This window comes from Microchirus variegatus (assembly GCF_963457635.1).
Source record: "Microchirus variegatus genome assembly, chromosome: 6".
NCBI classification, from domain to species: Eukaryota; Metazoa; Chordata; class Actinopteri; order Pleuronectiformes; family Soleidae; genus Microchirus; species Microchirus variegatus.
In genome coordinates, this window is record NC_139807.1 from 8,191,109 (window position 1) to 8,215,900 (window position 24,792).

At 39.4% G+C, this 24,792-nt stretch overlaps 1 protein-coding gene across 2 annotated transcripts in view; it reads left to right on the forward strand.

Moving 5' to 3' along the window:
• Positions 1-24,586, forward strand: part of gria2b (glutamate receptor, ionotropic, AMPA 2b) — a gene marked incomplete at its 3' end in the record, with an annotated part of 39,053 nt that extends 14,467 nt beyond the window's left edge. The window contains exons 2-14 of one of the 2 annotated variants that reach the window (XM_083891558.1): positions 6,960-7,199; positions 13,579-13,775; positions 14,853-14,906; positions 14,995-15,153; positions 16,579-16,746; positions 18,200-18,304; positions 18,434-18,541; positions 18,767-18,973; positions 19,070-19,437; positions 20,225-20,423; positions 20,530-20,777; positions 22,107-22,221; positions 24,341-24,586. In XM_083891558.1, the coding sequence (XP_083747684.1) occupies positions 6,960-7,199; positions 13,579-13,775; positions 14,853-14,906; positions 14,995-15,153; positions 16,579-16,746; positions 18,200-18,304; positions 18,434-18,541; positions 18,767-18,973; positions 19,070-19,437; positions 20,225-20,423; positions 20,530-20,777; positions 22,107-22,221; positions 24,341-24,586 (2,414 nt within the window). Of the gene's footprint in view, positions 1-6,959; positions 7,200-13,578; positions 13,776-14,852; positions 14,907-14,994; positions 15,154-16,578; positions 16,747-18,199; positions 18,305-18,433; positions 18,542-18,766; positions 18,974-19,069; positions 19,438-20,224; positions 20,424-20,529; positions 20,778-22,106; positions 22,222-22,719; positions 22,835-24,340 lie in introns of both variants that reach the window. The other variant, XM_083891559.1, reaches the window with a different exon arrangement.
• Between the last annotated feature and the right edge of the window lie 206 nt (positions 24,587-24,792).

Sequence of the window (24,792 nt, forward strand, 5' to 3'; positions counted from 1 at the left end):
CACTGTTTCAATAACGATAAGTTACATGTTTTGTAACTTCCAATCTTGACTTCCGACTCATTGCGTTTCGGATAACAGTGACTTGAACAAATGGAAATCCACACAGACATTAGAGTAAAAGCTTTATAAGTACTTTCTTCTTCATTATGCTATTTTGTGAAGAGGGCCTGAGCAAGCACCCGAAATACAAATTCTCCATATTTGCACTTTGGAAGTCATCTGAGCAACCTGTTTAATCTTCCTTTTGATACATATACCAGCTATTCCATTACCCTGCAGGCTTTGAGTTGTAATTGAACATTAATACACAATGATTTGCGTTCAGGATGTGTTGGTGCACTTGCAGTCAATCAAAAGTCAATCAATTGCGGAATTTGAAAAAAACTATTTGTGATTATACGGTGAATAGAGTAGGTTTTACTGAAAAAAAAAAAAACCCTAATAAAGTTGGGTCTATAAAGCAAGCAACTTGGACTCTAGTAGTTGTTTCATCACTTTTAATGTGTTCTTGTCTACTGGTGTTGCATGTGATGTCTTTGAACACAGATAAACCATTTAGTCAGTCCAGGTTTTGGGAGGTAAACTGCACGAGGTCAGCGTCTACCCTTGGGGTAACTGCATCACCAGTGACAATTTTGCTCAGGTTGCTCTGATGGAGAGAAGTGGTAGCTTCAAGCTGTTGTGTTAACTGGTGACAGATCCGTTTTTCATTAAACCCCCTTAAAGTCCAGAGGCTTTGTCTCTGTGGTGAGAACAGGTTGGTTTTTGTGGAGGGTGAGGTTATGTGTGTGTGTGTTCGACTGAGTCATCTTTTCTCAGGTACACAGTTGTCTTTGCTGCTTGTCTATTAAATATCAGATATTTTGTCCACTCCTTGTGTAATGGATCTGTGAAACCTTTAAAAAAAAACAACTACACATTAGTAAACTTGTTATAGTACTTGCCTTGTCCATAAATAGAGTCCATTTAAAAGTGTCCATTTAAAATATATCTGTCTGCCATAACGCCAGTGCACCCTGAAAATATGAACTTTTATCATAATCCTCTTCAGCAGCTGTACTTGCTTTTCGTTAGCAAATCCATTCCCCCCGTAGCTAACTCCCCGACTGAGAACATTTTTACAGACATGACTTTTATTATGATTTTTAGTGTAATTAAACCTAATTGTAAATGGGTCTGGGTTTTGCTCACAAGTTAAAGCGCCGTTAAGAGTACCACATACCTCATTGTTTTCTTGCATGCTCAATAATGTGAACTGTTTTGGATTGGTGGAGATGCCTTTAGTGCCACAGTGGTGAAAATGAGATCAGCTAATTGGGACAGCTATATATATATTTCACAGGGCAAAACCTTCTCTTTGGAAGGTGAAAGTCAGAGCCAGAGTCACTGCTATGCGACAGCTTTAACATCATCATGGTAATGAGCTGCTTAGAAGCTTCTGATCACCACATGCTGCGTAATAAGCGCCCATGCATACCAAAAAAACATTTTCTAACCATTATACAAACTCAACAAAAAATCAACAAACTAGGGGTTTTATTGATCTGAAATGTAGCAGGTAACATGCCTTAATTGGGCCTCATCTCATTCCACTTATACACACATCCTGCAGCATTTCAAATTAAGAGCTCTTAAAGCATTTCAGTGGACACACATTTACTTCCACTAAAATTGTAATTGAAGATGTGTTGATCTAAAGGTATTTAGTCAGTCAGGTGCATCCTCCAGCTTCTTTTTTTTTTTTATCTAAATCCCAAATAAGTCATGATCTTGGCAGTTTTTTCTCGTGCAAAAAGTGCTGACATTATTTTCAGAAAGATAGTAAAGAAAGTACAGTAAAAAAGGATCACGGCAGTTTGCTCTTTATCTCAAGAAAACTGCGTATTCTTGTACACATTTCTTTCACACTGCTGGTTTGTAGATGAAAGAATTAAACATCTTCAAAAGGGATTTAGCACAAAAACCAGCTCACACACTGATAACCAAACATGGACAAATCACACATAAGCACCAGCACACGCACGCAACCAGTGTTATGCACTGTGCACTATTGTCTGCAACAACAATGTTAGGATTACATATTCCCCAAATCACAAGTGTGTTTATCTTACCCAAACATTCCCCAGATTAGGGGAACAGTATTTATTTTTTTATTTTTTTTCCATTTAATCTTTTTCAACAGAAAAAAAATGTAAAATTCACACCACCATTTACAGACCGAAAACCTAATTCGAACATCTTTTTTAGAGTTTTGCTTATGGTGCCAAATTAGGATGACCTCCTCGACGCCAGAAAAAATAAAGTTACCCATGCAGGCTTTAAGCTCTTTCTCTCTGCTCATGTGGGGATTTCTGAAAACTCCCTGGTTTCATTGAAAAGCAGTCAAATGTGACAGAGGCTTAATGGCTTTTTTCCTCCCCAACAATCCTCACTGTTTCCAAGAGTTACTGTTTGTGGCTGGCTTTTCTTCTGTAATTAAACATTTCTCAGTTCCTTATTGAACGAGTACATGTTGATGTCTCACCCGTTTGATAAAAAAAAAAAAAACCTATTGCTTATTATGGTTTTGTTGTCGCACTGCACAGCCAACGGATTCTTTGAATTTCTTTGTATGGAGAAAAGGGAAGTGCATTCTGCCTCTGGATTATCATATTTGGTAATAAAGTGACATGTGCTCAGATTATTTGCTTTGGCATAAGCTGTGGCACAGTCGTGGGAATATACAGTCTCTTAGCATGAGCTCAGAGAGTTTTAATCCTGGGCAAACTCCGTGAGTATCAGCAAAGAGAAGCTCTGTAACTGTATGAGCTTCAGTGGCAGATAGTTCTGTTCTGCGATGCCACAATAGGACGACATTTGTCGTCTTTTAAAAACAAACGTCAGCTTTGGTCGGCATGGAGACGGTTACAAGTCTCATCTTTGTCGTGCGTTGCAGCAAGGAAATTAGGAAAATTGTGTCTTTCTCATTTGGGGTTTGGTAATCGTCAAGTGCGAAACAATGGATATTGAACAATGGGTATTCTACAGTTTTGTTTTCCGTTCCGTTAATGAAAAAGTTAAAAAGAAAAAAGATAAAACTCATTTAAATCTTTTTTTTTCTTCAAATAACCAGTCTTCTAGTTTTCAGAGTTGCTTATGGTGGCAATCATTTTATTTGTCCGGAAACTTTAGACAAAGGGACGTACAATCTGGTCAGTTCAGGATCATAAATGCACAGATCGGTGGTGTATAAGGTTTAGTTCTGGGCGTGTTAGCGCGATAGCGGCAGTTAATGGCGTCAACGTTAACGTATGACAGCGCTGTTCTTTTCGTTTAATAAACAGACCGCTCCAGTTCGACTGTAGGCACGCTAACGAGCTAATGCAGCTAAGGGAGCTAACTGGTAAACGGTGCCTGGACTCCGGTGTCGCGGCACGTAAATGACGTGCGTCTTTTTCCGGTCAGTCGTCATGGAAACGCGCCATGCGACCTAACTTAGAGTCCAGCACTAATTTTGTTTTATATTGTGTTTTATTGCTGTGAAGAGAAGGGCTAATGAGGCTAAAGAGTGTATCACTATTCAATGGTTTAGGTTCATTCAAAAGTCAATGGATGGTATGCAAACACATAAAGTCAATACATCAATAACTGTGGCTGAACAAATGTGCTCCAGGGAAAGTTGTCCTTTATTTACAAAGGATAAGGGGTATTGATGATAGAGGTATGTGTTATTTTGCTTTGTTAAAGTGACAAATCTGTTGTGATATAAAGGGCAAATGATGCTGAATGGAGGTTGACCTAATATGTCCTATGTAACCTATGGTCCGACAAATTAGTATGACATTTTCGTGTTTTTTTTTTTAATCCATTCACGTGATGTTTTCAGTCGCGTGCTTCAGACTCCGCACTCAGCTATCAGCCATGAACAGTGTCGTGACGTGTAACCTAATCCGATGTTTCTGTTTCTTTTTCGCTGAATTGTATAAAATCATTTCCCAGTGAGATTGAGACAGTTAACAGATGATACGGTCCCTGTTTGCTCCCATTTAAGATCAGTGAAGTCTGAGCCCTCTGTGGCCAGGAACAGTGCCAGACGCTGATGGATCACCATGAGTAAAAGTAGACGTGGCCCGGTTGAGATTTTGGAAGCACATGAATATTGGCAGTAGATGAAACCTGGCCTCCCCCTCTGCCTACGCTTATTTTGCCTTGTTGTTGATTATCTCTGCGTGTTCTGGAACTTTGAGGCATGGAAAGGCAGCAGAGGCTGAAGTATAGCCTCGAGGATGGGGGAAGTGTGGCTTTTGATTAAGGGGTGAATGTTTTGAAGACTTCAGAAAGGATATAAAACTCGAGTTTAATGTAAATGGGTAACAAACTCTCACTGACTCAAAGAAAAAAAATCACTTTGTGTTTCTGAGTAAGTTAGTCAACCATTCGTACATTGTGTCACTTGGTACACAGCAGTTATAATGTAATTGGTATGTAACAGTAAGGTCAAAACCTTTTTCTTCTTGTATGCCCAAAGTTGGAAAGTGATACTTGTATACTTCAGTCAGCAGAATGACTATTTAACATCACTCCTCTGAAGTATCTAAACCTGAATTTCCTAAGGTTCATATTAGTTAAAGGTGCATTATGTAATAAATCTAAAGCAACTGGCCATAAAATCCTCCTAATATGTCACAGAGACTCAGGAATAATGTTCATATAACAAACTGAACTCACCAACAACAACAGTACACCCAAAATATTTGCATTAAAAAATATATTTTGCAGACTGCAAATCATGTTTACGTTTTGAAATCATGTTTTGGCATGTGGCGCCACCTACCACCGTCTACCAATCATTGCAGTCAGTAGAGTCTCAGCTGCCGAGCAACAATGGGTTGTCAGTTACGTCAGAAAACGAAACCTCAAAGACGTCGGTGTTTGAATTTGAATGTAGTAACCGTTTTTAGCCACATTCTTACATATGGCACCTTTAATCCTTTTCAGCAGGAAAAAAAAAGTTGGATCGTGTATTAAGACAGAATGTTAATTTGCCAAAAGACAACTTTTAATGAGTGTCTGTTAATTGCAACCCAAAGTTTCACAAAGGAAACCAGTATGTCATCAGCAGTACAAGAAAATGGCTCCAAGTACATTTTTTTTTTACAGCAGGAATTTAATAAACATTTCCACAATGTCACATCCTAACACAAAAAAACCCTCAGTGTGAATTTGTTAACAGCCAATCCTGACTCCCATGTTGCCAAAACCATAACAGATGTTCTTTATGCTTCCTTCCCCCAAATATCAAAGCGTGTTGCTATGGCCACTGCTGAAATGGCAGGAAGCCTAAAGTGCTTACACCAATCCAGTTAATATCCAAGGTTTGGATTCCACTTCCCTTTGTCAGCAAGTCATCCCAGTTACATTGTGGAGGAGGAAATGACTCATTAGATGAATTACTTTGGAGGGGCACATATGTCCAAGTCAATAAGCCTGATTAACTTACATTTGATCAATACACATTTACAAGTAACATGCCAATCTGCTGACCCAGATACTGTGTTTGAGAAAAAGCCTGCAATCGCAGGATTACTGAGACTTTTAGGGGTGTGTTTGCCAGCAGTCCACAGTACCAGTTCCCGGTTTCTGCATAATCAATGTTAGAGGCCATCAAAGGTGCTGCATGTGCACAAGTATGGATCATGAATTATTGAACAAATGCGATTTTGCAAAGTCAACAGTGTGATGGGTGTAATGGAAATAAACCAGCCATCATACATACATACATGCTGGTTGCATATAACAATGTGATTGGTAATCCATGCATTTATTTGTGGACCCAAACACATACGTGTGTTGATTTCTGGTTAAATGTATCTGTATGTTTTTTTTACCAGGAAGTCACACAGAGATTAGTATAACGTTATTCTCATTCTTGTGATTTATATGGTCTTCTCAGTAAAAGTCATGATACAATATGACTAAAGCAGATGACGTTTGTGTGATTATCATGGAGACAAGTGGCATCATTTAACTCAAACATATTTTTCTTTTAATTCCAGCATTTTATTGACAACCCTGTCCCAGTGACTGAGAGATAGTAAAAGCACTACTTATAGAGAATCAGATTTGATTGCAATTACATTGTACACTCAGTTTATTCCAACGTATGTTAAAACCGTAATTCGTTTCAGATAAGCATTAGTGAGAGTGCAGCAGGCTTCCCCAAGCATGTCAGGCAACTACAATGGCCTTCACATTCTAGAGAGGATGTTGTTTGTCTTTGTTATTAAAAGTAATAAGCTTCCGCTTGGAAACACAAGTTGCTCCTGCTGCCTGTGTGCCTTTAGGGTTGTTGTAGAAACATATGAATGCTTAAAATACAAATATGATACTTCAAAGGGTTAGTCGAATGTGGTTTAATATGGTTATGCGCTTGTACAAACATACTGATATGTAGGGTAATATATCCAATTTTTCCTAAATTATGCATACTGGAGCTTTACACATACACATACAATTACAATGGACACATCTGAGCAGTATCCCATAACATTCCACATATGCTCATCTCCATCTCCGTTTCATATGAGAAGCCTGGGATGGTTTTCTCAGTGGAGAAGTCAAAAAGAAGACATGGTATAGGCACAGATGAATCTCCTATATGAAGAATTAATGTACCGTTCTGGTGAACGTTCCTCAATGCCACTTATTTTCACGTCGTCTCATAAAAGTTTTACCTTGTGACTGGTGTTCAGCGGATCTTTTACTGTTGAGTGCAAGCAGTCCCTGCGCAGACGTTACAGGAAGCTCTCCATTAATCAGCGGAAACAGAAACAGGAAAAAGTTGTCCCTCAACAGCTGTATGTGGCACTAACGTGCACTAAAGGATTGTAATGAAGATATTGCATATGTGCATTGTTATGAGTTATGTGTGTTGAGACCTTCACACTCTAACGCATTCCTAACTGTGTCCTCTGCTTCAGTCTGTTCGCAGTTCTCGAGAGGAGTGTACGCCATTTTTGGATTCTACGACAAAAAGTCTGTCAACACCATCACGTCGTTTTGTGGGACGCTCCACGTCTCCTTCATCACGCCCAGCTTCCCTCTGGACGGGAATCAACAGTTTATCATCCAAATGAGGCCCGATATCAAGGGGCCCCTCCTCAGTCTTATCGAGTACTACAAGTGGGACAAGTTCGCCTACCTGTATGACAGCGATCGAGGTAAGATGCTAACACTGTTATGATACTTTTGAAAGAATGACTCAGGCTCTCACTCACTGACTCACTCATGTTTTTGTGGTCCTCCTCAGTCTAAGTACAGGAAAAAAACATGCAATGTTGACTTCCACGCTCACTGGGTCGACACAAGACGCTAAATTCCTGGAAGTGTTGTCTCACGGAGCTCCGCTTTGTCTGAAAAACATGCGAGAGTGCTGGCGAGGGCAACGGCAAACCGAAAACCGGAAGTCCGCAAAAAGTTCTATTCTTGGCTCCACAGTGCAGCACAGAGTTCTACACAAACTTCCAGGCTCAGAGGATTTATCTGTTCAGTGGATACATGTTATATATGACGGCAATGTGCCTGCTAGAGCCTGCAAATGATCACTTTTCCAAATGCTAAGTGCTGTTAGCTCCCAGTAGCCTCTGTGGCTGATGTCATTTCCTGTCCCTTAAGTTTCGTTTTCTTTTTTTCTTTTTTTTTTAAAGAGATACTACTAAACAGAGCGTTCTGAACAGGGCTGTTTTGGCAGGGTGATTTAACTGCTTTGGTGCTTCATCCTTATGGTATTTTGACCAAAGCATGTCACAGACATGTTCATTAGAACACCAGGGAACTAGGTTAACTTGGAGAAATAGGATAATATGGGATCTTTAAAGGCTTATTGAGCTGGACGTTGTCTTAGTAGTCATATGATGCCTCACAATCAAACAGTCACGCATACAAAGGTGCTGAATAACGGATCCAAACTGGTGATTCTCTGCTCAGTGTTAACAACCATCTGTCTGTGATGGAACTGCCTTCATTAGTCTACTCATTAAAATACAAAAAAAAAAAAATCATTAACATAGCAGCAATGTTCTCCCTTTTATGGGCTGTGCGCACCTGTAATTACAAACCCGGATAAGATCACAGGATGAATTTCTGCAAGGAAGTCAAAACTGAAAAATGATCCCATCTGCGAGTGTAATATCCAGACTTTTTATTATTATATTAAAATTTATTCTGTTTCTACTCTTCGATTCCCTACATCCATGATTATTCTATTCAACACTAATAATTCTGAATAATGTTGTAGGACCATTAGATTTTCAGTGCGGCTTTCTCGTCATTGTCTGCATTGTTAGACAATGGAGTGCACTTCTTTTTTGTTTGAGAAACTGAAAGAATGTCATAAATGTGCATATCACACAATGTAAATCACTCCGTAAAAAAAAAAAAAGTCAACACAGTTGTTTCCTCTGTGTGATCGCACTTTGCTTTGTCATTCCAACTCAAGCCTTCGCAGCATCTGCTAATTAAGATCTGGTGACGTGTTCCCTTGGAGGATAACGCTGCCTCCTGCAGCACAGAGGGACTATCTAGTGCTCAAAAGGAAAATCTCCTGCTTGGATAGAGTTTCTTTCTATTTTAATACGGTTACTGCAATGAAGGAATATAATTAAGACCTCAACGGAATCTAGTTACAGTGGAATAATAGTATCAACTTCTATCTTCTTGCAGAATAAAGGGATGTTTGGCTTTCACATTAAATACTTAAGTACTCTCCATTTCTTTTTTAGGCTCCAGCTATAGAAGGAAAACCATTCACGTCTTTTTATTGTTACCATGCAAGAAAGGGGAGCTTTGGTATCACTTAAGAAAGTAATGTATGAAAAGACTGAATAATACAGTACCTGGTGAATTCCCAACATCAATTTCACACTTATACACTTCTTCCATTCAACCCCATGTTTGTTTCTCTCTTATTGCTCATAGAGGGGTGCTTTGGGCTGCTTTTTATGCAAACATGAAGAGAATATCGACTGCATAACAAATAATATCAAACCCGAATGATAACTTGTGAATTCCCAACAAGAATATTTAAATTATATGTAAGGTTATAGTGAATCTGCTCAGAGAATTTGGATTTCCCCAGTTGATACACAAGTGTAACAGGCGGAAAACAGTGTAGTGCCAACAGCTTTATTTAACTCTCTGCCTTTTACATCACTTAAACCCTTTCCCCCTCTCATTTACATATACTCCTCGGCCATCTATAGTACATCACCCAGCCTCACATCTCCATCCACATACTCGTCTTTCTCCACCTCTGACTGACAGCTCAATCCTCTCAGAGATCAGGCACCAGGTTCCCGCCAGCTGCCTCAGATTGTCCTCATGCTGACCCGCTGTCGCTACTGTACGTTTGCGATGGCACTTAAGAGTCTGTTGTGCATATTTCATCATTGCATGACTGTCTAATTAGGTCAGTGTGATCCACCACTCATTCCCATGGCAACCAAAGTGTGGAGAGAGAGGGAGATTGTCAGTGACTGAGCAGGTTGGTTAATGATGCAAGAATGTGTGTGTGTGTGTGTGTCTGTGTGGGGGTGGGTTTCTTAGGAGAGGAGCGAATAGAGTTGCCGTTGGTTATGATGAATTTTATTGGCACAATGACTAATGGATGAACCGGTGCCACTGCTGTTAGCTACTGTCAGTATGTCAGTTAAGTAATGTTGATTGAGTAAGGAAAGGTTTAAGTCACCTCCCACTTCCAAAACCAACGGACGTAGATGAAAATGCCTCTATATACAGTTGGATACCAATGATCTATACATGCAGAGTGATGGAAAAAATGTGTCAACAACCGTGCAAACCTTGTAGTAGTTTTCTAGACGAGATGGATATCCTGTAATGGCATCCAACGACTTTTTGCCCGGGGGGAGCTCTGTGGAGCAAGTGGCTTAAAATGGAAGCAACAGCTGAGTCGAAAGACCGCTGCTCTTCAGTGGCCGTCATGTTGGATGTTTACAAAAGCTGCCATAGAGAGCGCTTCCCCGTCATCATGTCGACAGAGCAAAAGAACATTTGGCAGACCTCGGCTGAGTTCACCTCGGCGATGAAAAATCCCACATCTACAGGTTTTAATGGTGAATATTGCTATTAAATTCATCAAGTGGAACTCAAAGATCTATAGTGCTTTTACAGTTTTTTCCCACTGACCCAGAGTAGCTGTTCATAGAATCATCTATTGTATCCAGAACAGCGGTTACACCCAAAACTACAGATATTGACTCACTAAAATGTTATTATTGTTGTATTACTGCTGTATGTGTGATGTGAACACAATACAACAAAACCCATAACAGGTTTTCTCATTTGACTTTCTTTATTTTATTGACTGTGCATGTGCATTAGGCTGCTAAAATGTAATTGAAGTTAAAAATAAAACAATAAAAAAAAATAGGGATAGGGAATAAGCACATTTTCGTACTGATTTAAATTACTTAACTCAAATGTGGTAATGTTGTTCTGTCTTTTAATGAAAAAAATAAAGCCTATAACCACAGCACTTACCATTTTATGTTAGTTATGATGTTGTAATTATGCAGGAAGTGGACAAGTAGCCTTCACCTGGGGGAATAATGTTGGACCATTACAGACAATGTTAAGTTATAGAAAACAATATGTTAAAGCAAAGGGATTCTGGCTAAAGTGGAGCTTCATTTACTCAACTGCTTTGCTCTTTGCATAATTCATGAGCATCCCTCTTGCCTCATTTGAAAAGTTTTGCATAATATTATGCAAATGCTGAGACATACATCAACTCATTGAGATGTTTTTTTGATCACTGAGCATAAAGTTGAGCTTTTACAGTAAATGCCAGACGCATGCGTGATCACTGAAAGAGAAGAAATAATCTCCTTCGCTTGCTAAACTGTTACATCCCATACGAACAACTTCTCTCTTTTGTCAAATATCTGAATAACACAATGTTTTACTGCAAAGCAGTTCATGTCTGCTTATTCTCAAATGACCTTTTAAATCTAGGGCAATGTAAAGGTAAATGTGAGGTCACTTTGCATCTTTGCTCTCCAGTGTCGTGGTATTTCTGTGTCTGTTTGAATGGCCGAATTAATGTCGGCTGTTAACCCTAATATGATATATGCTTCTATAATACATAAAAAACCAGGTGGTGTGTCTGTAACTCAGTGGAGCCAGCTCTCAAGTTGTGTTATTGTTAAGTTATATAATGTTCATTAGGGAGTTAGACAAGTAATGTCATGATTGATATGCAGCAGATTGTAGAGAGTGTGTCATTCGAAGCAAGGGTAATGCATCATTTGGTATAATATCTGCTAATAAGTAAGTATGACATTCTGACACTGTGCAATACAAGTGATTGATTGCACATGTCAAACACTTTGCCCGCACTAAGGTGTCTCACTGTTCCACAAATGGAGGAATGACTTTTTTATTATCTTCATCTATTGTAGGTTTTGCCTGTGGCTATTTTCAATCATGCTTAGGTCAATACAATCAATCATGTTTACCTAGAGAAGAACGTGTAGTTCGTTGTAATTAAAAGCTCTGAGTATTAATGTAAAGCTGTAAAGCAAAGTTCTTGAAATCATGACAGCTTCACCCTCATGTACATCTCCGAGACAGTTACCAAAAGCATAACTCAATGCAGAATCCACATTCGCCTTAATAATTTGATGATGTCCCTGCATTACCGTCACTGCAAATCACTCTCGATTCCAATTATCTCATTTAATAAGCATTGATCAAACAATCACATTTAACCAGAGCACAATGACCTTACTGTAATTATGATGTACGGTGCATTCAGATAAAACTGCAAGCCACCGTTTTCCTCCACACATCATAAAAACCACCCAAGTGTTGCATGAAATTGATTACATCTGTAATTCACTTCGCTGTGGTAAGGCAAAAATGAAACACTCAAACCTTTTATCAAACCACTCTCCGACTGCCCTCTGCAGACCAGGGATCAATAATAGCACAGATTCAGCCGTGAAACTGGATAGAGAGGGTGATAGAAATGAAAGTATATAAATGGATTTGAATGGAGACGGACTGCGCTTTGGATTGATGGACACCTGCTATGTGTTTTATAACTTTCAGGGAGAGTACAGACATCATCTTTAGCGGGATTTTTACTCATCACTTGACACTTTTGATAATTCAATAAAACTTCATTAGATACGCAACTCTTTCATGAATAGTTCCAGTCGCCGCTATGTAATCACACAACTCCAGTCAGGTCTTTTTAGTTGTCAGGATGTGTTATATCACCTTGATTTATACTGTAATTGTGTTCATTTGTGAACATTTTGATAATGAATGAATTCGATGTACCAATTTGATATGATTGAGGAGGAAGACATTTGAAATTGACTTCTACTGAGAGGAAATGTGAGTGCAAGAAAGAGAGGTGGTCAGTGTGTGGGGGGGGGGGGGGGGAGGGTTGTGTGACATAAGAATAAAATCCTGACACTTTTTAAAAGTGCCGCACAAGGGAGTCAAAATGAGGCTTTCGGTGTGGCTGTCAGCCCACGGCTTACAAATACTGTAGCATAAGTAGCTTACAAATGTCTACTTATTTCCTTGTTCTGGTTCTGAGTGCATTACATTATGTTTGGTAAGCTGTCACAGAACTGGTGGCATGTCGGGGATGTACCTCGCCTCTAGACCGTAGACCTTAAGTAAAAAGGGGACATAGTCATAGTATATAGTAGTCTATATAGTGGTGTATATATGTGTGTGTGTGTGTGATATTGAATAGCTACCCCAGTGATGACTTAGTTTGAATGGACTTCAATGAGAAGTCCGTGCCCATTTCTCACTTAATTTATAATGTCAGTGAACATTTTCCCGACGAGTTAATGGTCTCAATTACTACATTCAGGTCAATAAAACATGGCACATATGATTGGTGTGCTTAACAGCTAGTATTGTCAAGGAGGCCCCTGATTGCAGGTGACGTCTGTGAACTTCCAGTGACAGAACCTCAACATGGACCTGTACAATTTGTGTAGGCACTTGTGGCATCTACACTGGTTGCCACTTGCTCTTGAGTAAACGTTAGGATTTGTTCGGCTGGCTGGATAGTTATGTTTTTGTATATATTCAAACCTTTTTTTGTCTACTTCGAGTGCTTTTAACTTGAAACTGTTTGTTACACAGTTACAGAGTATGAAGATGATGACCTTACTGAATTTACCTCAACAAGAAAGTTAGTAAACCTTCAGTAGAGACGGTTTTGTGATGAAAAAAAGTTGTTTAGAAATTGGGAAAGTTGCACGAAACAGCGGAGTCATAAAGTAGCAGTATAAAACCCCTGTTGTTGCCGCAGTCAAGAGAATAGTGAATAGATTCTCTTTCCTCCCACATGTTGGTCAGGTCCATGCCAGAACACCCGTGACTCATCTCGATGAGACACCGAGTTCCGGTAAAACCTCCTCCTGAGTTTGAAGGAGAAGAAAAAGGATGCAGCCGATCCGCAACAGAAAGTGTTCATCCATGTGTCTCAAGTTGCTCTTGCATTTAATTCCACCTTTCCTCTTCCTCCTCCTCCTCCTCCTCCTCCCGCAGGCTTGACAACCCTACAGGTTGTTTTGGACACAGCGGCAGAGAAGAAGTGGCAGGTAACAGCCATCAACGTGGGGAACCTGAAAGACGAGAGAAAGGACGAGGCTTACCGCTCACTCTTCCAAGACCTGGAGAACAAGAAGGAGAGGAGGGTGATCCTGGACTGTGAACAGGACAAAGTAAAAGACATCATGGATCAGGTACAGTGTAAAGTGGTCAATGTAGTAGTTTATTAGTTTTTCTGGTCATGATAGGCATACTTTTTAATGTTGTTTGTGGATTTAGTTTGCTTGATTTGAAGACTTAGCTTAGCTAAAAACGAACAAAAATTGATAATTGAGTTGTAAAATCATGCAATGCATTTATTTCCCGCCCAGAAATATCTACACAATTAATGGCAATTAATCCCCTTAAATTTAAAACAGTCAAGAAGAATCCAGGAAATGCTATATTGTTCTTTAATTAGGTTAAAAGTCCCTATAGGGTGCAATGTATTGTTGGCAAAAAAAATATATGCATTTGAAACACAACATTTACAGGAATAGAACCACATGGAATCAGCAGTCTAACAGATGTAGATGGGCACTGTAACAATTAACCTAATTGTTCATTTGGGATGTAAACAAAACTGCAATTAAGTGCAAAACAGGTTATTTTTAACTTCACCTTATACCCAGGTGAAAGACTTATAAATAAACATTTAGAGCAGGCCAACATCTGTTTAACTAAATGCTGATGTAAATCAATGGCTGCTGCAGCTGTGCTATAGTTTATCTGGGAAAACACAGATTATTTTTTTTATGTCAAAGATATTTACATACCAAATACAAGGCGTTATTATTCAGTAGCAGCCCTGAAAAACCGAGGTGCCACTCAATCCGCGGGATTAGTTTCAGGTGTGTCATTTATGTAAGGTAGTGAAATGGAATACAGCCGAGATATTTCTCTCATTTTCTTCGTTTTTTGTCTGTCGCGCTACTGATAAGGAAAGTGGTTATGGAATCGGATATCTCTGTTTAGCAGCATTTGTGGCTGTGAATGCCGCAGTATTTTTATTCGGCGATAATGGCCGCAGCTGTCAGCCATGAGATCGACAAATTATAACGTCTCAATATAACAGATTTGGATATGTGCCTGGATATTTTAATGTCTTTGACCTTTACATTTTTAATTTAAATGTCTCATCCTCGGTCCATAAAAGCATCACATTTAGTTCATAACTTTTTTATTAAGCATCTTGTTTGATTAAGACTTGTTTGTATCTCTCATAAATACAGGTCATCACAATTGGCAGACATGTTAAAGGCTACCACTACATTATAGCCAATCTGGTAAGTTTAAAACACTTCAACACTAAATTTTATGAAGTTTCCTTTAATGATCATTGAGGCAATACATTGTAATGTTTTGTGTTTTCAGGGTTTCATTGATGGAGATCTGTCCAAAATCCAATATGGTGGTGCCAACGTGTCAGGCTTTCAGATTGTTGACTTTGAGGATCCGGTGGTGTCCAAGTTTGACCAGAGATGGGAGGCCCTGGAGGAAAAGGAGTATCCTGGTGCTGACAGTAAAATTAGGGTGAGTTCAAGCATATAAAGATGACACCAAAACACAAATGCATGTCTATCTTTGCTAATAAAATTATAGTTTCTCAAAGTTTGCCTCCACACTTAAAGGTCCATCCATCCTGCCATCCATTTTCAGTCACTCTATCCTCTACTTGAGGTTCGAATTGAAAGGTTGCCAGTCCCTCACATGGCCCAACATACAGAGACAAACAACCATTCACTCTCACAGTCACACCTCCTACTCACAATTACTATCTCTGTATAAAAATTCTCTAAAAAAAATAAGTATAAGTTTAAATAAATAAGTCTGAGTGATAGTGGGTAAAAAAAAACAACAACAATAATCCCAGAACCCTAACCCTTACCCTTTTTTTCAGTTCTTAATTTGTCCCTGAATACTTTATCAAGGCGAAGGTGTCGTGCACCATAGCTCACCCGAGGCACATTGGCTTCACTGTGTTGATTGCTTGAAACTACGGTGACAGTCGAAACAAGTCACAAAGTCAACTGCAAAGCATCTCATTCTTGCTTTGTGAAACCCCACAGATTTGGTGTTTTTGCTCAAAAGGTTGTTGTTGGGGTAATATTTGTGCATTTTAAAAGATGCATGCAGTCACGTCTGCTATGAAGCAATCTTTGATCAAATGAATGCATGCTGTGCAGTAATGTAGCAGACACAGTTTGTGTTTTCCTAATGACTGAAGTTTAAACATTTTTTCTGCTGTTGATTTAAGAAGATTGAGATAAAAATATATTTGCAACAGTCTCATCATCGCCACAAACACCAGATAAGTCCTCATTGACTGCCTGTACTACTGTATCTGTGGCTGTCTGATCTATATCATATCAATTCCCATTTGGAGATGTAAAAAAAAAAGTCACTTGTGTGAACAAACATAGACGCTACAACATTAAAACTAACGGCCTGTGTTGCGTTCTAGCAGGCCACTGCATGGCTTTGTTTACGATATGTCGCCCATATGAACGGCTGTTAACTGTAGTTTTTTTGGAAATACTTAATTGTTACAGTGGGATTGTCTGCAGTATAAAAAAGGTACACACATTCAGACATACTTTAATACAACAAATAACATGTAACAATATACTTACTATACAGTAAGTACTGCATATGAAATAAATTCAGCACCAATTTCTATTCTTGATGGATGCATCTGTAATCCAGTGCAACAGGGTAGTACCCCATTGATGCATGTAATACATTGGTTATTATCACATGGGCAGCACTAATCAGTAAAACCATTGTTTTAGTCTTTAGTTTGTTGGCAATTCAAAATAATTAAGAATTTCACCATCTTCATCCCATAATTTGGTTCAGGTTTTATTTGTTATTTCCATCATAAGGGGCTGATAAGAGAGATTCCTGCATTATATCCAAACTCAGTTCCAATAATCTTCTCCCATTGTTCTGTTCTAGTACACCTCCGCCTTGACCTACGACTCCGTGCAAGTGATGACCGAGGCTTTCCGTTACTTGCATAAGCAACGCATTGACTTCACCAGGAGAGCCAACAATGGCGACTGTCTGGCTAACCCTGCTGTGCCCTGGGCTCAGGGTGTGGAAATAGAGCGGGCACTGAAACAGGTAACACACAGACCATGCACAGATCAAGACTTATTGCCGCGGTAGCTGAAGATCTTCCACAAGATATGCCCAAATGCCCACAAAGACAGAGAGTACTTCACAGAGTTCCATTGAAGACTTTTCCTGATGCATGTGCGTGCACACCACTATACTTACAGGCAACACACTGTCCTCTGAGCTTTGATGCAAGGCAAAATTAGCTTCACTCCTGCTGAGAAATGAAGCTTGACAGCAAAGCCAAATGGATTTTTTTTTCTTTTTCTTTGAGGTTTTTCAGGTTGTTGCTGCAGATTCTAAACTTGAAATAAAAATAGACTCTGAGTGTAGCAAAGTTAAGCCTCTTAAGCCAAGAACAACTCAAAACAAAATGTCAATAAAATCTCTGACCTTTTAGGTACTTTGAAAACTTTTGTTCTTCTACAGGCATGTGAATAGGACTGTGATTCATGTTGAGTGAACAGTTTGGCCCTATGCTCGACAATAATAGAAAGTATTGCATCTCTGGTGGGAGACAGATATCTGGTACCCGGTGCTTTTTTAGTACCGATTGGCAGTGAGTGTCATCACGACGTCCAACTCAGGAATCAAACTGTCTTGTAGATCCGTTAATCTCCAACATTTAGCATGGACATTTCTAAAATCTTTAGAGTCTTGTGTGTTTAGCGACAGCACTGCCGAAAGCCAGCGATCGTGAGCCAAGTCACAACCCGTTCAGCCGTGTTTCAGTTTACTGACTGTGTCAGTCTGTACTCCGATCATGCAGGAACTACTGAACTAATATTTTTTAATTAGGTGATTCTAATGATTCAGTGCACCATTTTGAATATATAACATTAGCATTTATTTAATGTTCTGTAAGACAAAAGCATACTGTATATGTGTGGACTATTGATGTGGAAGGAATCAGTTGTGTGATGCAGAGTGCTGTCTCATTTTTGCAAGAGATCTGTGGCGTTTTGACAAAGTAGTGAACATATTTCAGTTTGTGGTTAGGGTTCACGAAATACATTAAACCACAGTTAACGAAAAAATGTGTTTACACATTTTAGAAAAACTGAAATATTCCCAAATAAAAATAACCCTTGCATCCTTATTGCCTCATTACAGCCAATAGAAATTACACAATCCCAAGATTGTTAAAGCGGGGTGAACTGAGGATGTGTGTGATGTCGTGCTGCTTGATTAAATGCTCGGAAGGAAATTAAGGAAGATTATGGGCTGCTGGTTGTTTTTATTGATCACCTCTTCAATAAGCGTCCAGGTTAGAATAATGCCACTGATTTCTTTTGATTGATCACTCCACGCTGTTCCCACTGTTGATGGAATACATTCACATTTAAAGAAGCTATTGTAGCAAAAAAGAGACCGGTCAATATTATGGAGTATCTTTTCTGCAGTCATTTGCTGTTTATCTCCCTCCATTTTGGTAACATTCACATTTTCTTCCTCTAAGGTTCGGGTTGAAGGCCTGACAGGGAACATCCAGTTTGATCAACATGGCAAGAGAGTGAACTACTCAGTGAACGTCATGGAGTTAAAGACGAATGGTCCGGTAAAGGTAAGCGTACGAATGAACCTCTTGTATGCGATGAAGTTTGAATTTTGATCAAGATCAGGTTTGCAAATGCCTTCAACATTAATGATTTTTTTTTTGTATTTGTTTTCTTGCTTGTTCTTATATGAATAGATTGGGTACTGGAATGAGGTGGACAGAATGGCTGTAACCAAATCAGACATCCTTTCAAATGAATCGACAGTAATGGAAAACAAAACCGTGATTGTCACCACCATCTTGGTAAGTACTCTAATTGTGCGTTTAGATTGGCAGCCAGGATGCTACCGTGAATTCCTAATTCCTTCAAAGTGTGTATGCTTTTGTTAAAAACCAGGACCCCTCATGATTTCATAATGATCTGTCAGCCCAGTATGAAACCAGTGCTTTTGAAGCTCCTTTGTTATTCAAACCTCCTGTGCTGAACAATGTTTTCTTGCCTTTTTTTTTTTTTCCTCTGTCCTCCAGGAAGCTCCGTATGTAATGCTGAAAAAGAATGCTGACCTTTTTGTAGACAATGAACGCTACGAGGGTTACTGTGTAGATCTGGCTGCGGAGATAGCGAAACACTGTGGCTTCAAATATCAACTGAAAATAGTGGGGGATGGGAAATATGGAGCCAGAGATGCAGAGACCAAAATCTGGAATGGGATGGTTGGAGAGTTGGTGTATGGGGTGAGTTTTTGATTGATTCAAGGCTGTAGGAAGACATAGACTGATGCTTAACTGATGCTTAATTTAGGGACTGAGTTTGTTTTCTTGTTGTGATAGAAAGCAGATATTGCCGTGGCTCCTCTGACGATCACTTTGGTGCGAGAGGAGGTCATCGACTTCTCCAAACCCTTCATGTCTCTTGGAATCTCCATCATGATCAAGAAGCCTCAAAAATCAAAGCCAGGAGTTTTCTCTTTCCTGGATCCACTTGCCTATGAGATCTGGATGTGTATCGTTTTTGCCTACATCGGTGTCAGTGTCGTGCTGTTCCTCGTAAGCCGCTTCAGCCCATACGAGTGGCACACCGAGGAGTATGAGGACGGGCAAATCCAGACGAATGAGTCGACCAACGAGTTTGGCATATTCAACAGCTTGTGGTTTTCTCTTGGAGCCTTCATGCGACAAGGATGTGACATCTCACCGAGGTAGGTCAAAAACAAAATCTGCAATCATGATGTTGAATCTTCATGGGTTTTTACTTGGAATCAAACTCTGTGAATAGGATTTTCTTGTACCTGTGAGTTAACAACCTGTAGTTTTAGCCACGATAGCATTGATTGATGGCAGTGTGAACACTCTGCAGGCCATTCACTTGTTTTGTTGGTGTTGACAAAGTACAGCTTTAGACAGGTTTGACAATACAGCTGATCCTGGAAATCCAAGAACCTAAAATGCCCGCCATATATTTAATATACTTATCCAACTTAATTATAGTTTTGTTATCTTCTTATTACTTGCAAAGTCTTTTTACGAATCAATTCATCGGGAGCTAAAAAGTCATATACATCCTTTGCCACACAATGTTATTGATTGTTTCTTGGGGTTCAGTGTTACATTGCTAGATGCAAATTGTGTTTATGATGTGGGGCTATATATATATATATATATATACATATATATATATATATATATATATATATGTAATATTTATAAATGTGGTGGGCATGTTGCTGTCTTTTGTTTTTCCTTAATATCCAGGCACATTATTTAAACTCTACAGCATAGACTTTTTGATTTATTACCTGATAGATTCAAAATTGCAACCTAGACAGTTTTGGTACGTGTCATCAAATCAATGCTTTTCTTTTGTCTTATTATGGAGTCTGCTGTGGTAATGTGCTCATCTCACTGAAGTCAAAATCCCTTTGCTGATATCACACACAGACAAAATGAAATTAAAAGATGTGCTCTTCCCCCGCTTTCATTCATCAGATCTCTGTCTGGGCGTATTGTTGGTGGCGTGTGGTGGTTCTTCACTCTAATCATCATCTCCTCTTACACGGCCAACCTGGCTGCTTTCCTGACTGTTGAGAGGATGGTGTCTCCTATTGAAAGTGCAGAGGACCTGGCTAAACAATCTGAGATAGCCTATGGGACTCTGGACTCTGGCTCCACCAAAGAGTTTTTCAGGGTAAGAAGTCTAAATAATCTTGAGCACGTTCCCATGTATTCAATTCAAAGCTTACGACGAGGTACTAACACCAGGTCACTTCCTTTCGTTGTCTGTGTGTCTATAGCGCTCAAAAATCGCCCTCTTTGACAAAATGTGGACGTACATGCGCAGCGCGGAGCCCTCCGTGTTTGTGAAAACCACAGCAGAGGGGGTTTTGAGGGTCCGCAAGTCGAAGGGGAAATATGCCTACCTGCTGGAGTCCACCATGAATGAGTACATCGAGCAGCGGAAGCCCTGCGACACCATGAAAGTGGGAGGCAACCTGGACTCCAAAGGCTACGGGATCGCCACGCCGAAAGGATCCTCATTAAGGTGGGTGGAATAGTATAACAATGTGTCCAATGTTGTTATAGTATCCCACCTACCCTGATGTAGCTTTGCTTATGTGTCTCTGGTTTGTATAAGGAGATGAGGTAATGCCCCCTTTTTAGTCTTAAAAAATCATTGCAATTTATTGTAAGTCGATAAATTGCAAAACAAAAATGTCTAAAATGAACTTTTTTTTGAATAATTGAATTGACCTGATTTTTGTTTCCTAGTTCATAACAATGAATCAATACAACTTACTCCTAATCCGATAATGAATTCCTCTTATCCAGGCTTGATTCCACATGGTTTTTAAGACCTGTTCTAAAGAATTACTCTTATTTTTTTTAGATTGAATCTTTAAATCCAAATGGATATATCCCTTCCACCCCTTTTATCCAAATTTAGATAGCTCCCTCAGAATAGCTGTTCCATCCCGTGTTGTCTTAGCTCCTGTCTTTTTCTATGTTTCTCTATGCTTGACATTGTTGCTCTGCTCTTTTTTCTCGTATGACTAACTATGAATCACTGATTAGTTTGTATGCTTATGATGAGATGTGTTTAGAATGTTATAGATAAATGCAAATTGACTGACTGTGTTTTGCTAAAAACCCTTGCAGTACACTTGTTTTATTTAACAATTATGTAATGAATATTTCCTTTGTGGAAACATAATTGGATGCAACAAAACATTGACTACACCATGCGAATTGTGGCACTGCTTGGGTTTCACTGTGTAATTAATGATGTGCATTGTCTAATGTTGATTGCTGAAGGCCTATAGGACAGTGGTAGCCTTTTATTCACTTTGCCCCACAATTGAATGAGTAGCCACTCCCCCAAACATAGACTTATATATTTATCTTGAGTGGGTAGTTGGGTTAGATGGTATATTTTTTTATATGAAAAAAAATGTTGCATGTTTTTTGTATATTTTCATGAGCGCTAACCATTTTTCCCCATTATTGCTGTTTTGCTGTCTCTCTTTATAGTGGAGTCACTTGCCAGACACTGTTTTATGTATGTTGTGGATGTGAGTACGTTGCTGTAGCCACTAGTCCCCCCTAGTCTTAGCACTCTGTCCTCTCTGTTGTGTTACTGCTATAAGCTCTGCCACCTTTTGACAAACACTATTGTTAGTCGCATTTGATCCTGGTTTTTGAGAGAACTAGTTTGTGATAGATCTATTCTACTGCTATGAGGAGGGGTGGGGGGAGGGGGGTGTAGAGTAGACGTCAGGATAACTTTTTTTTTGTGAAATCTCTAAAATGACGGACTAATAGACAATTGATAAGTGGCTCACCCTGTCTTACAAGTATGTTTTATCGTTTCAAGAAATGCGGTTAACCTCGCAGTACTAAAACTGAATGAGCAAGGCCTGTTGGACAAATTGAAAAACAAATGGTGGTACGACAAAGGAGAGTGCGGCAGCGGGGGAGGTGATTCCAAGGTCAGCCCCAGTGAGCAAAGTGATGGGTAACTCATTGCAACCTCCAAAAGTAAGCAGCAAAACAGCACAGGATCCCAATCCACACTGACAGCACGCCTGTCACCTGCTGAATCAGCTGCACAACCAGCAGTCCTCAGCAGTGTTAATCAGAGCATGCACACATATTCTCATGTCTCTGAAGAAAGCGTGAGGCGTGAGACGTATATACACGAGTTCAGTAGCTTGGACAACCCCCCATTGGCTCACTGTACTCGAGTAACTGTGGTCCTTGCTGCTTACTTCCGGTGATACGTTAATGCACATTTGGCTCTGCAAAACTCGCTTTTGCTTAGGCCAAATGGCGCATCAATGTCTATCGCCACCTCAACAGAAAGAAGAGAAAGAAATGTAAGAAAAGAGAATCAAAGACAGCAAAAAAAAAAAAGTTTAATCAGTGTTAATGTAATAATAACATAAAATAACATTGATAATGTTATTTATGTTATTTTCCACGTGAAGAACACCAGTAAACCTTGCGGTATTGAAACTCAGTGAGCAAGGAGTCTTAGACAAGCTGAAAAACAAATGGTGGTACGATAAGGGTGAATGTGGAGCCAAGGACTCTGGAAGTAAGGTTAGTCGCTGCAGGTTCTATGTGATTCAAGCACACTCATAATTATTAGTGGGAATGACCCCATTTAAAGTAATGATAAATCATTTAAGCATATGCACAAACAAAGCATGAGATGCCTTGGTAAGATGTAATTAACTAATGCCTGCAGATCTACTAATGATTAATACCATTGATATTATTTCATAATACAGTAATGCATGCAATGTCATTCTTGAAATGTGTACTCCTTTATCACAATCAATCCTCTTTTTACAGCACCCCGAATCCAAACACAAATGAAATGGAAAACTTTTTTCTTACAAAAAAGTTTTTGTGATATATATATATATATATATATTATGAATTTAAATACTACTAATAATAAGAATTGGACACAGCCACGCAAAGACAAACGCTCACAGCACTTAAAATCTGACAGTGATTGGCTAATCTCTGGACCATCTATAAAGGGTGTCCAATGGTGTTAAATGTCCTCTTTGTTGTACTTGTACCACTGTCTTCCACTGTGTAGTACTGTGTGAGTCTTGTGTTTCTTTTTATGTCTGCGTGGCCTCGTGTTGATTTGAGTGTGTTATCAATGGAGTGATTTCACAGACAGCAGTCGCCTCTCACTCTTACTATACATCACAAATTATTAGAAAATCCACCATTTCTTTTTAACCAAATAGCAAAAACAGCTCCCTTCACCTTTTTTTGGCTAAGCTAAATTAACGAGCAACAATCGGGAATGAAATGATTCCCCCGTGAAAAAATGTGGAAACACTGATTCTCTTTCCTCAGTTGGCACTTGTTTCTTTTCCCTGAAAATTGAGTCTCACTTCTGTCTTGTCACTTTAAATCCTCCCAACCATAACAAAAAATGTAGCTGTAACTGTGTTGTTTATGGCTGTCATGTTGTCGCTTTTCCACATACAGATATATTGTGCACCACTTTTGATAAGGTAGAGAGCCCTATGTATCCATTTGGCATCCACCTGAAATGAATACATGGGTGTGTTATAAGCTGATGAATCCTCACTGTACTGTATGTGTCAGACCCTGACTGCTTTATTACTAAGCTGTCTTCCCTCTTGTCTCTGTCTCTAAGTTAAGGTCTTTCAGCACGTTTGTGACAGCTTAGCCCTTTGCAATGGGCAACCCATGTAAATGGTCCTTGTACAGTACAAATTTCTATTATAGATTCACATCACATATATATGCAGGTGTTATATATCCTGCTTACAAGCTATTGCTGCATTTCATTTTGATTGAAATACTAACCTGACCCACAACATTGCTTTAAATTGCCCCCCGAAATGAACAAAAGCACCTATTTGTCTTGTTGTTTTGTTGTGCCTTTTATATACATAGGCCATATAGTGGTGCATTTTTAAGTTTTTTTTGTTGTGGTTGTGGTTTTGATTTATCTGTGTGTGTGTGTGTGTGTGTTGTTCTTTTTTTGATTTTAATATTTTGATCCACCACCCTTGCGCTGCCACTGACCCTCGTCTCATGTGCATTCCGCAGGAGAAGACGAGCGCCCTCAGCCTGAGCAACGTGGCTGGGGTCTTCTACATTCTGGTCGGAGGACTCGGCTTGGCCATGCTGGTGGCCTTGATTGAGTTCTGTTACAAGTCCCGAGCCGAGGCCAAACGAATGAAGGTGGCAAAGAATGCACAGAATATTAACCCAACTTCCTCGCAGAATTCACAGAATTTTGCAACTTATAAGGAAGGTTACAACGTATATGGGATCGAAAGTGTAAAAATTTAGGGGGTAGGGAACGAGGTTTTCATAAATTCCCCCCAAATGCACGCTTTTTTGGCTCCATCCGTTCCATCCCTCAGTGTTAGTGAATGAAGAGGTTGGCCAAAGGATCGTATGTATTGGTGATTTATGATTTAATGAGAGAGCGAGAGAGAGCGATAACCCCCCCTTTTTAAAATCGTATTAATTGTGTTTGTCCATTTAAGTTTCCT